At 45.3% G+C, this 13,247-nt stretch overlaps 1 protein-coding gene across 1 annotated transcript in view; it reads right to left on the reverse strand.

The window, feature by feature from the left end:
- Window positions 1–5,027: 5,027 nt before the first annotated feature.
- AGTRAP (angiotensin II receptor-associated protein) overlaps window positions 5,028–13,247 on the reverse strand; it is a 9,018-nt gene continuing 798 nt past the window's right edge. Inside the window, exons 2-5 of the mRNA XM_009079950.1 lie at window positions 8,286–8,320; window positions 7,979–8,090; window positions 7,209–7,410; window positions 5,028–5,134 (exon numbers count right to left, since the gene is read on the reverse strand). Coding sequence (XP_009078198.1) covers window positions 5,028–5,134; window positions 7,209–7,410; window positions 7,979–8,090; window positions 8,286–8,320 — 456 coding nt within the window. The remainder of the gene's footprint in view (window positions 5,135–7,208; window positions 7,411–7,978; window positions 8,091–8,285; window positions 8,321–13,247) is intronic.

Here is a 13,247-nt window from a genome sequence, read left to right on the forward strand (position 1 = left end):
GTTCTCAACAGAAAACCTGGAAAACAAAGACTCCCAGCATTATATGCAGCCTCAAAAGGAACTTGTTGCTAGCAAGGTGGAATTCTCCTGCTGCCAACACAAGGTAGTCTGTCGCAGCTTTTCATCTCACCAGATCTATATGGCACCAGTCAATAACAGGTCTGAAAGGAAATGTTTTCACAGAAGTCACAGCAACATGAGTTGAGCTGGAGCACAATTCTTACCCCTCTTCATTGACTGGGAGTCCAGCTCAGATCTCCTCCACACCTGTATTTTCTCCCAGGCTGACAGGAAAGGAAGGGCCTTGACTCAAGGTACTATTTAACTGCTTAACAAGTAAAAATTTGTCCACATATCATACTACAGCCCTGCAAAGGTTCAAGGCTATGCAGACTAGCTCCTCCTTGTCCACACTAAAGGATGAATCATGAGAATCTACACTGTCCCCTAACCTGGCAGAATTACAGCATAGCTGGGAGACCTAATTTGCAGTCTAGCCACTGAAGTCAGATGTTATACATGTAACACTCCTGCTGAGAACAGATTTGTAAGTTGCTGCTAACAGGTAAGTGCAATTTCAGGGGACTGTGCTTTCATTCTCTCAGATTTTAAAAGCAAGTTGTCAATCACTGTCACTCTAACCACCATTCTTTTCCACCTCTCTTTCAAAAAATGAAAATGGTATTGTGTAAAGGCACACACACCTCCATCATCTTAAAACCCCCTAGTCAATCTGAAAAGAGACAGCACAGCCTATGAAATCAATGCCCATTGTCTTTTTCAAACACTCTCTAATCCCAGAAAGCCTCCTGTCAAATTGCACTCTGTTTCCAAACTGTGTTTATCTCCTTCTCTTCTCAGAAAGCACTTGAGCCTCTGTCGTCCCTGTTTGTAACAACCTTCTTGTCCTTCCCACATGCAAACTCAGTAATCACCACAAACTGGGGAGTAAACTCAGCTCCTAAAGCAGCAGGAGAAAGTCATGCAGTTGCATTTATCCCTGGGAACTGCTGTTACTGCCTTTCATCCATCACCAAGGGTGCCATGAATGGAAAGATCCCATTATTTCTCCCAGACAAGTACAAGTTGGCAACTAGAGTGAACAGACAAAGCACAGCTGCTTCCTTGGGGTGCCTAGCCCTGCATGGAGTATAACCACAAAATGCAGTGGACTGGTGTTCCATGGAAGCACTCCTTGCATCCCAGGCAGATCCAGCCAACAAGCAATGCATCACAAAAGGCTTTTACAAAGGATTTGAACTGTGGAAGGACATGAAACCATCATGTTTATCAGTGCTGTTTTGCTCCATGAACACCTCAGGGCTGCTTTATCCTCCAGAACTTGGACATGATCTATTTTCTTGATAACTCATGCTTTTCATAGCTCTCCATTCCAGTTCTTTCTGCCAGGTACCAGGTTCTCAACACATTGCCATGGTTATTTTAGGTGGTGTCCTTCACCTCACTCATTCCCAATTTCAGTCTCACTGGGATTGGGAAGAAATAGCATCCCTTAAAAACCATGTTTGTCTGCCTTCTACAATTTCAGGACTTCAATGTAACCACTTGTAAGCAGTAGTTAATTTTACTCAATAAGGCAACAAGATTTTATGAAGTGCTTGTTTAGAACAGATTCTTCTAAGGCCAAAAGAGGTACTCAAGGCAAGCTGCAGATCTTAGGAACTGCAAATCCATGTCCAATGGATTTCATATTAGTGTTTATGTTTCCAACTAAAACACTTAGTGCATGCTTGCTGGGTATGCACTTAGCAGCAACACACTGATGCATTCAAACCTGAAACAAATCCAATTAAGCAAACAAAAATTAAGCTGATCAACTTACTTCTGCTGTTATGAGGAAAAGGAAGGAAATAACACAGTTCATGGAAAGTAAATCAAGCTCTTTCAAATGACATTTCAGCAATACAGTAACAATGCCAGACCCATAACAAACCCACAAGCACTGCAGAGTGTTCTTTTTCCCATCCCTGCAGATCAAGGCTGATCCATTTCACATTCCAGGCTGGGACCAGTGATTGCTGTGAGATCACACTTCATGTGCCTAACAAATGAGGCTTTCCCCTCTGCTCAGTGTTACAAACCAAACCATTGCATGAGCCTCTCGCTGCCTCTGCAAGATCTGCAGGCACACACAAGTGCTCCAGTCCCACCAGCTGCTGCCACCCAGCACCAGCTGCTGGCCCAGGATGTGGTGGTGGGAGTGGGAAGCCTCACAGCCCAAACCACACTCAGCATCCCCAATAGTTCCCACTGCTTGTGGGCACTTACCTCATTGCTCACAGCCCAGACCACACTCAGCATCCCCAACAGTTCCCACTGCTTGTGGGCACTTACCTTGAGAGCCACCACTGGCCACACAGCTGGACCAGGACCTCAGGGCCAGGACACACTGCTCTGAGCCAGCACCTCCTTCACAGGAACAGCCAGCAGTGTCCCCCTTGGTGCTCGAGCCCCAGCACTGCTCCCACTCCAGCTGGGGCAGTGTAAGCAGCTTATCCCTGTGATTAGCCACGCTGCCGGACACCGGGTGCAGATGGCCACGGGAAAGCTGCTCTGGACCACAGCTAATTAAAGCACATCCTCAGGGTGTCCGAACGGAGGTGGAGCCTGGTCAGGGTGATGGTTCACCCTGAAGGGAGAGCAGCACCTCTGGACAGGCATCATCTTCTCCTTCTCCTCCTCCACGCGTGGCAGGGACCAGAGGAAAAGTTGTCTGGTGGTTAATCCTGGGGAGCTGCTCATTCACCACCAGGGACATCAGGCCCTGGATTTAAAAGCCAAACAAAACCACCTGTACGTTGTACCTGTGTGGGTGAGGAGAGCCCAGGGAGAAGCTCAGAGAGCCCTGCAGTGACACCAGGCTGCTGGGATCAGTGAGGCCATGGCACAGCAGCTCCATGAATCCCCTCGTGTCCTACTGAACCAGGGACAAACGTCTCCTCCTCCAAAGCCTGGGCCTGTTTTTATCATCACCCCTCTGATTTCCTGCCCTTGAGGCACTGTAAGTCTACTGTATCCTCGAGGCACTCTAAGCCTAGTGTAACTCCTGCCTTGTTCTGCTCCCTTGAGCTCCCAACTGTGCTGAATTCTCCACAGAAAAGTGCACACAGTTGGTCATTTCCAATGGAAAATGGCTGGAAAGGCCTCCCTAGATATAAGTGACTGTGCAAATACCCAAACCCCACTGCATTTTAAACATTTAAACACTGCATTAAATCAGTGGTTTTCAGTTTGTGGTTCATGGGTCTAGGGAAGAAAAAACCTGAGTGTTTAAATGTGTTATTCAGGGTTCTTTGCTGTCACAGCACCATTCTAAAGAACTGAATAAACCCCACATTAACAAAGGCTCTGCAACTCCACAAGCCCCAGAAATTTCTGCCTACCTATTCTTTCTTCCCCATCTGATCATAAGAGCAGACCAATTCCTATTCCTGTGCTCTCCTGCATGGCAGCCTGAAACACGAATGCACAACACTCATCTTGGGAGAGTAATCCCAAATATCACACTTCTATGGTATTTACCATGTGCTTGGTCCAAGTATCAGTGCTGAAAGTTCAAGTACACCAGCAGGTCACTGTAGTGCTTGGGTAGCAGAGTTGAGGAAGCATTTGCTTATGTTTAAAGTGATCAAACTTGGGAGAAAGCTGCTTAGTATTATAAATACAAATGGCATGGATTTAGAGGTTGGAGCTAAGTTAACAGGGGCCTTGGTCACTGAAGAATGAACACAGCAGCAGTTCTTGTAAAGAGAAATGCAATTGTAGAATAACAGATGTAACCTTTGAAAATGAACCTGCTTGAGAAAAACACAGCTCTTCCTAGCATGAGAATATTAATTCTGCTAAGCTGACACACTTTTTCTTCTGAAAAAAAAAATAAAACCCCTGTTGAAATTTGTTTGTTTGTTTCTGGGGTTTTGTTTGTTTGGTTTAGAATTGTACCTGAAAGCCACAGCAGGGCAGATTTACTGTGCATAACATTAGAGATTGTAGTTTGTCACACCCCACAGAGCTCACCACTGCAGTGTAAATTAACCCATTTTTCCTTTCCCAGTCCTCAATGTACTAGCCCAGCTTCCTACCCACATACTTAAAAGCCGTACCCTCTAAATCCATCAGAGTCCAGTAGACCTTTCCCCATAACAACTCTCCCAGACTGCCTGGACACAGTCCCAAACCCCCAGGAACAACCACATTTTCAAATGAGACATAAGTGACCAGTGTAACTTTTTCTAACACAGAAAAGCTGTGTTCATTTTATAGTTTTCTTAGAAAAATGTAACATTTCAAGTTCTGTTAAAACAGGCAAAAGGACGTTTCAAGGCACAAAGTATCTATAACCTACATTCAACAGTCATTTTTAAGTATCCTGAAGGACATTCAACTTGCATGAAAGCATCACTGAATAAAACCCAAACCCAAGACCAGATACTGGAGCACTAGTAGCTCCCTGGCCCAGTAAGAGCATTTTATACCAACCCCAGCTTTGTGCAAACCACCACAGCTAGCACAGGGAGTTAATAAATCTTAGGAGGTCATAAATCTTAGTTAAATAACACCTTCAAAACCAGCTCTTAGGAACTCCCAGATGTTTCCTGGAAATCTATCTGCATAAAAGCTACACTGTACTGTTTAAGGCCAGTCCATAAGCATTTTAAAGATGTCCAGAAATATTTTGAGTGGTTCCCTTACTAATAAAATAGAGGAAGCACAATGCAAGAGTTGGAAGACTGCAGAAGGTGCATCCAGTCACACATACTGAGAAAGGATTTAGGGGGAGGAAAGGAGAGTGCTGGGATTAAAATGAGTCACAGTGCTTAACATGACACCTCTGAGACCTTCTGGACTTACTGCAGGAACCTTCTGCGTAAGCTTCGTGGAGGCAAAAGAAGTGAACAATCAGATCCTCTCCTGTTTGCTCAGTGGCAGATCTTGCTCCAACAGAACAGACATGGGCAGAGCAGCAGCCTAGCTGGATGAGGGCAGTGTCCAGGGCTGCAGGTGCCTCAGTAAGGTGCCTGGGCTGCCTTGCCTGAGCCAGACCACGGTGCAGGAGCGTCCGGCTGGTCGATGGGCTCGTAGGTGCTGCGGTCCTGACCTGCACTGGTGACACCTGCACAGAGATGGAAGAGAACAAGCTTGGGAAAAACACACAAGCACAAGAACTGAATCCTCTAGAAGAACCCAACAGCTCAGGAGCACACCATGTTAGCTGCTCTATCACCTCTCCACCACCCGTGGTGTGTGAGCCTCACTACACAGGCAGGAGGTAAGGAAAGTCATCCTCCCAACATGCCTCTTCACTCCTTGAGAGCTGCTCTCTTAGTAGCCACGTGGCTGTGTGGAAAGCAAGACCCCAAATACTACATAGCAGCATAACAGGTTGCTGTAACAGCATATTTCAGCGAGATCAAGTGTGTGAGAGCTCATGGAAAAATGAGCAGACCAAGCCAGAAGCAGCAGGAACCAGGGCTAGCTGACAGCACAGACTTAAAGACATGATTCATCCATGAACCACTCTTCCCAACAATGCAGCCATGCCTCAAGTGTGCACACCATGGCACTACACTTGAATCCAGCAGGGCTCCCAATTGCACTGTGAACAATTTGTCTGTGCAAAATCATGTTACTGTCCAGGGGATGAGCACGGAAAGGAAAGAGAATGTGCATGGAGAGCTCTTATCTATGGGCCAGATACCTGCCATGGGGAGAAAGCAATCTGAAACACAGGTAGGCATCAAAGCTCATTCTAAGCAGCGAAGATGCTGCCAAGCAACAGAAAGGGATTTTGTGTGGAAAGAAAACCAGACAGAGAAGACCAGGAAAAATGCAACACTGCTAGATTCAAAAGGAAAATGGTATCAGGGAAATGAGAGGAAATTTGCCAAGCACACAGAACACAGAACAACAGCACAGAGTTTGTACTGAAAATCTTGTGAGAAACACAGTTCAGGAGAGGATATAAAACTACAAAGTGCCTGAATTCCAACCTCTGCCTGAGAGGAGCTCTCAAACAGTATCACACCCAATTTGGGATAGTGTGGTTGAAAAGGAGTCATCCCAAATTCCAAGCAAAGGAACTCCTCAATGATACCTACACTTCCCATGGCATACACATGTCAAATCCCAAAGACCAGCATTGTGAGCAGCCAATAAAAACCACCACAAACATGGCCCATAACGGCACTGCAGTGCCTCAGAGGCCTCCTCACCCAGGTAAGACACATCTGTACACAAGTACACATAATTTTCACAAGCAGCTGTTGGAGAAGACATCCACACTGCACTAGCAGAGAGATGCAAATAGCACACAGTGCCCCAAGCCATGGTTTCCTTCCACAGCCTCTCCTCCACTTGTCACAGGAATGTGATCTTTGCTAACACCAAAGCAGCACAAGTGACAGCTTCCAAGCACAGTGATGCAGTCACACCACCCTCTGGCCTGCACAGCTTTCTTAGGATAGCAAACAGAGGACGGTGCCAGGCTGCTGGCCTTGCCAGGGTGAACTCCAACAATCCCTGGCAGCTGCCCAGACATGAACTAGCATGAGGCAAGCTTGGCAAAGCTGACTGAGACCCAGAACATCCAGCCACAGCCCATTCTCTCTGGCAAGGCTGCCACATTATCATTAATGAGTATAACCAGGAGAAAAATGAGTGTCTCCAGGTAAAGCCCCACGAGGTAAACATCATTCCCATTTTCTAGGTGAAGAAATGGATGTCCAAAGCAAATCAAGGACATGTGAGGCCCACAGAAAGCACAGAGTTAGAAATCCAGCTGCTTCTCCTTCTCATTCATAACCCAGCTAGGAGACACTGACTCTGTTTTCCCCCAGAAGGAAAAGAAAGGGCTGACAAAGAGAGAAAGGCACCCAAAGGCTTCAAACAAGTACAGAGAAATGCAGGAGGAAGAAGAGAGAAAAAGCCTGTCACAACACCATTGTGGGCAAAGTGGCTGTCAGACAAGGACTGCAGGGCTGCAAGGAAAGAGAGGAAAGATATAAATTTAAGGCCAAAGGCACATCAGAACTACAAATGAAGAAATGAGGAAGAGAGAGAAAGCACCACATCTGCCTGGAAAGGGGGGCAGAAAGCAGCTGCACAGAGCTCAGGCTGAAGGGTCCAAAGTCTCCTGGAGAGCAGAGGAGGTGTCCCACCCTGCCAGGGGGGCAGAGGAAGCATCTCACCAATGTTAAAGGTGTACTCTCCTCCACGCTCCCGATACATGCGGTACACCAGGTAGCAGGACAGGGGTTTGAGCAGGAGGCTGAAGATGGCCATTCCGATACTGAAACGCATCACGTCGCTCAGAAAGTTGTGGGGAGAAGGGTAGAAGACAGAGATGTGAATGATGTCTGTGAGGACTGTGAGCAGCAGGCCAGTCAGGAACTGGAAACAGAGAGAATGGGATGTGAACTGAACACGGGTTTAACCACTAGAAGCAACAGTGACAGCATCTCTTTCTTGTGAGATCTGTGCTCACACAATCATCCCCAACCCCAGTATCATACACTGCTGACTCTTGACACTTCCCCAGCTAGACAGATACTCTTAGATGAATGATCTTGTATTTTCTGCATTTGCTGTCAGACACCTTCTCATAATATACTCCAGAACTGTTTATTTTTCTTTGCCAATCTCTTTACCCTTCAGAGGAAGGTTTTACAAAGCCTCTCCACTCAAGCATATTATATGCTTTGAGTCCTCCTCTGGCATTACAAGTCACAACAGCAGGTGAAAGAAAGCAAGAATCATGTATGTCTCATCTCTGAGAAGAAAAGTAATTGAATTACTTCTCACCACGGTTTACAGAGCTTATAGATTTTTACACTCTCTTAAAGAAACCCAAACCCACCCAAACAAGGAATTGACTGGCTCAGAGCTGAAAATCATCACTGCCTCTGCCCTCCACCCTCTCCCTGAGCAGCCTGGGGGAGGCCAATACCCTCACACTCACCATCATGATGGCATCGAGGGAATCTCGCTGCACAATGGCCCAGATCCCCACGGCAAGGACACTGAAGTTTCCCCAGGCATAGGAGGATGGCAACATGTGCCCCATGCATCCCCTGCCAAACAAGACAAAAAGACCCAGCCCACATTCACAGTCTGCATTCATCCCTGTTCCCATACAAACACCTCACTCTTGGATTTAGCATCTTCTTGCACAAGGACAGGCACAGAGTGCTGATTCACCAGCAATGTCCCATTCCTAGTCTGAAGAAATACCCTCTTCTCATCCAGGCCAGGCAGCAATCACTCACCACACTGTGAGCAGCCAGTGGACCAGAATGATGGCCTAAGAGAAAAAAAAACACAGAGAAGAAGACAAGTCAGCAAAGTTGGGAGAACTCTAAGAGGATCAACATGAAATGACACCATCTTGCCCCCAAGGGATGGATGGAAGAGTGCCCTGGACACACGAAGCTGTGCAGAAAGATGATGAGGCAACTGGGACAGTGAAGACAAGCCCATTTTTCTCCACTTCTGTTGCTGAGTATTTCCTGTGGTGCTACACTGTAGTCATTCATTCTTTTTGTCATCTCTGTTGACAGCTGATCCAGGGCTCACTTAGTGTTTTCTAAATGGGTTATTGATTCTGGAACTCCAGAAGAGTTTGCACAGAAAGTCAGGGCATCCAATTCACACCATGCTAGCACAGTTTATACATGACCAATCTGGCATCCCATCACCAAAAAGTCCAGCCTGCAGCTCCTAGCTCCAATCCTCAGTAAACCTCCTTTTTTCCTCCTTCCAGTCTGCTCAGAGCAGTGCTCCAACCTCACTGCAGTATTAACAGACCTGAAAGCATCTTCCAGGACTCTGAGAACCCAATCCTGCCACAGAGCACAGCTCTTCACTCCCAGTGAAGCCACCAAATTCCAGCAGTGCCCTAAGCAGCAATAAGATAAAGCTGTCACAAATTCTGTGCTGTGCACGTGATCCTGATCCTTGTGCTCAAGGAGACAAATCCAAGAAGAAAGGATCTCCCTGCAACAAGTGACACCAGGATTCTCTTCACCAGCACTTGCCATTTCTGTAACCAAGGAGACACACTCCCCATGTTTCTTAAGACAGCAAATGGGAATAAAATACATCACTTTAGGCTTTTTCTGTAACTATATCCATGTGCTCACTCAGTTTAGAGCCTGCTGGCCAATCCAGCAAAGGGAGATCACTCATATCCACTCTCTAAACTTTAATTTGTGGAAACAAGAATATGGAAGACAAGCCTCATCAGAGAAAGGCTGAAACCTGGACATGGAATCCATGGGATACAATCACTCTTCCAATTCTAGCTGTAAGAAAGGCTCCAATTGGCATTTATAATGACCTTGGTATTAAAAAAATACCCCAACAAACCACTACCAAACCCCCTCTGAAGCACACTACCCCCCAAAAAAATGATAAAGAAAATTGGGAAATGAGTGAGTGGCAAAAGCCTCAGTAACTCAGTGGACAGAGGAAAGCTGTATGCAGATAGGAGCATTAAGACAGTAAAAATATGATTCATTAAGATGTACTGACACCCTGCTACATTCCTTGACTTAAAACCTAACACAAAACTAGTTGCTGGAGAAGAGAGTGACCTGTGAAGTTGTGACACGAGTGAAACACAACCAGGAAAACCACAGGAGTGACCCAGTGACTGTGGCTCACACTGCTCTGCCACCACACCAGGATGGAGAGAGACATTGTCTCCTGCTCTTGCTTCCCTGCAGTGCCCCAACACAGCTGCTGAGCACTCATCAGACTTTGCTCTAACTTCAAACACTGCTTAGACAGATTTTTATTAATTAATTTTTTTAATTGTTCATGAAAGCTTTACAAAATGCTTCATTTCCCCCCCTCCTCTTCCTTACTCTCAAATTGTACCACAGAGACCAGGGAGAAACTGCTAATCAGTAAAATACAAGATGTTCTTGGATAAGAATGGAGACATGCAAATAGCATTTACTCAGGAGACTATCACAACATCAGGGAAATTCTTAATTAGGTAGTATTTAATTGCATGTTACATACCCACAAGACCCCTCAAGGCTCACCAGTTAACATAATTAGGCAGGGTGGGTTTTTAATTTTTTTTAGAGCTGTCTAGATCAATAATGCAGTTATTAAATTATAAAGTATGTTTAGTTATCAGCATAAAGTCAGGTAGTCCAGGGCTGATAGTATGAGGAACTGCTGAAATAAAAACAAGTTATTGCCCTCCTGGTTATTAGCCCAATTTACCTGACAGTTCTTCAGGGCACTGTGGTGGTCTGGGTATGCTTTAACAGAGAAAATACAGTGTTAATGAAAAGCAGACTTAAAAGCCACAGCCACTATGTGAGATTAGATAATTTGCAGTCTCCTGGTAAGACAGCAGTAGAATTTAAATTCTTTCCATCTGTTCAAGGACTTAAATCTGTACCTAAGGCAGACACACATTTCTTCTTTTGAGAAAATAACTCCTAAGAATTGAACTAGTGCTGGGAGCAGAAAATAAGGAAGGTAAGACCTTTGTCCCCTCCATTCTGGGGCAGAAGGATGACCATGTGATTAAAAGCATCCCACTGGAAACTGGGCAGAGCCAAGGGGAATTCCCAGCTCCTCTGCAAATCCCAGCATGTGATGGAACTAATTGCCAAGCATAAAAAGAGTGGGTCTGCCCGAGCCTCATTAGATGAGAAACTCTTCAGAACAGGAACTCCTTTAAACATGCTTCAGCACAGAACCTAGCACAAGGCTGAGCTTTGACTAAATTAAAAATTGCATGGTTCCAAAATCACAATTATTTTCCCCTTGTATTTCAACTTTTTCTTTCACTTCCTTTATTTTTATTTTAGACTGAGCTCATCTACTCTGTGACATTTTCACCTGAGAATACACCAACCAAAATACAGATCTGATGGGCCAACTGTGAGGATGCTCCTCATTATTAGAACAGCAGGAGGATAATGAGAGTGGTTAGGCAGTGGGAATGGTTATCCAAGGGGGTTGCTGCAGGTCTACCCTTAGAGATTTTTAAACCTCAGCTGGATTTTGAGTAGAGATATTTGATCTAACTTTGCAATTTGCTTTGCTTTGAGCAGGAGGTTGAACCAGAAGACATACAGAGGACTATTATTATTCCATGATTCTGTGACCTAGCATGTAAAAATGCCTAAGCACAAAAGGTGTGTTTCCAGCCACGTGGATTGTAGGGCATTGTCCAGGCTTGATCAAAGCCAAACTTGGTATTTCAAGCTCTGCACAATTATTGCAATGATCCTAGGATAGGTGTCAAGCTTTCATGGCCTAAGTACAGCTATGCTGCTTCCTACAAGCTTTGCTGAGCATTACTGTTAGAACTGAGCCAGGAGATTCTGTTTCATGAGCATGTTCCTCACCCACTCTAGGGCAGGCAAAGCTTGGTACATTAATTTTTACAGCTCTGCAAGTAGCTTAAAGAGACCTTAAGGCTAAGACATTGCCACATTCTGGCACAAACACAGCTCAGTCACGCAGTTTTCTTGGAGCTACTTCTATCACGAGGCTCATCTTTCTAATCTCACAGAACCCCTAAGCAGCTCATGCCAATGAATAGCAGCAGTGTGTGTTATTTCCAGGCCTTTTCTGAGTAAGAATCTCTCCCACCTTTGTGGTATTTTTCAGGGAATCAGGCTCTAACTTGGGAACAGTACAAAGATGCAGGTACAGCTATTAACTCCCTATTCCCCAGCTCTTCAGCTCCAGAGCAGGACAGGCAGATATGATAACAAGGAATTTCTTACAGTTTGCCCAGGACAAGCTCACTCTTATCTAGTAAAACACTGGGGAATGAAACCAGAGAAGAAAAGCAAAATTCTAGTTGTGTTGTCAGGGTGACTCATTCTTTGAGAAGTCTGTGGTTTTCAACTCCCCAATCTCCATCTCAATACAAAACATGTATTTCATGTTGGCAAACTTTTAATTAAATCTCCTTATTTTTCCCCGTTGTTTTAGCATGGGAAATAAAATAATCAAACCAAGTTAGAAAGCAAAGAAGAAGGTAAGATCTTTTAATCTTCCTAAAGCCCTGGGAATCAATCACACAATAGTCCAAACTTGTCAGAGCAAAGTTATCAGCAAGTTTCCAGAATGTAATACAATCCACATGCCAGACCTTGAAAAAAATCCATTTGCTTACTTGCCTCCAACAAGGGAAGTTGCTTTTCTTGGTGAACTAGTAAGAGGAGGAAAACATCATTACATGAACATCAAGCTGTTATTTAGCACAGCCACATGAAAGGCTCCCTGCACAGAGCTGAACTCCTAAGGCAGCCAAGATAATGCTCTCCTCCCACCCAAGCCCTAGGCACCAAGGCCACTGCTCACAGCTGAAAGAATCAATAGCAGAAGAACCTGAGGTGGTTAGGGATGTTTCACTCTTTGGGCAAAGCTTTAACCAAAGGAAACAGCTGAAACTTGCCCTACCAAACAAGACACACAAAGTGGCAAAGCAAAAGGGCACACACAACTAGGAATCTCAAGGCTTTGAAAATGTCAAAGACAAAAAAAATAAGAGGCAAATGGCACCTGTGTGATTTTAGCATCCTCCAAGTGTGTCTGCAAGCATGTGCTTCTCCCCAGAGTGAAAAGTGTAATATATCTGCAGTTAAGTTTCTTTCTTCCCCTTTTTCTGGTTATCACTCACCAACATCCCTAAACTGCTCACAACTGGAGCTTCCCCTCCCCAACAGAGAAGCCATTTCAGTTATCTACCCACTGATAACCCTGAAGTAAGCAGGCTCAACCTTGTAAGACACTTTGACCAACAATCAAAACCTCTGCCTCCTCAGCATCTTGCACAGTGTTTATCTTGGCTTAGCTCTGGTCATCTGAGCTGGAAACCAGCACAGACACTAGTTAACAGCCAGCTGTTGTCTCAGCCCACTCCTTGGCCACTTTAGCAACTTCCTTAAGTAAGAGTGAACTTTGGAGTCACTGCCTGCTGGAGGCAATAACCCAGACCTTCTGCAACGTTTAGAATCAGAGAATTTTAGGGCTTGGAATGGAGCTTAGAGATCATCCATCCCAACCCCCTGCCCTGGGCAGGGACACCACCCACCAGAGCAGGTTGCTCAAGGTTTTAGCCCACCTGGCTGTGAACACTGCCAGGGTTGAATTTTAGGTCCCCTTTGTAATAAAATCAGAGAATTTTAGAGGTTGGGATGGAGCTTAGAGAGCATCCATCCCAACCCCCTGCCCTGGGCAGGGACACC

This window comes from Acanthisitta chloris, unplaced genomic scaffold (assembly GCF_000695815.1).
Source record: "Acanthisitta chloris isolate BGI_N310 unplaced genomic scaffold, ASM69581v1 scaffold31278, whole genome shotgun sequence".
Classification (NCBI taxonomy): Eukaryota; Metazoa; Chordata; class Aves; order Passeriformes; family Acanthisittidae; genus Acanthisitta; species Acanthisitta chloris.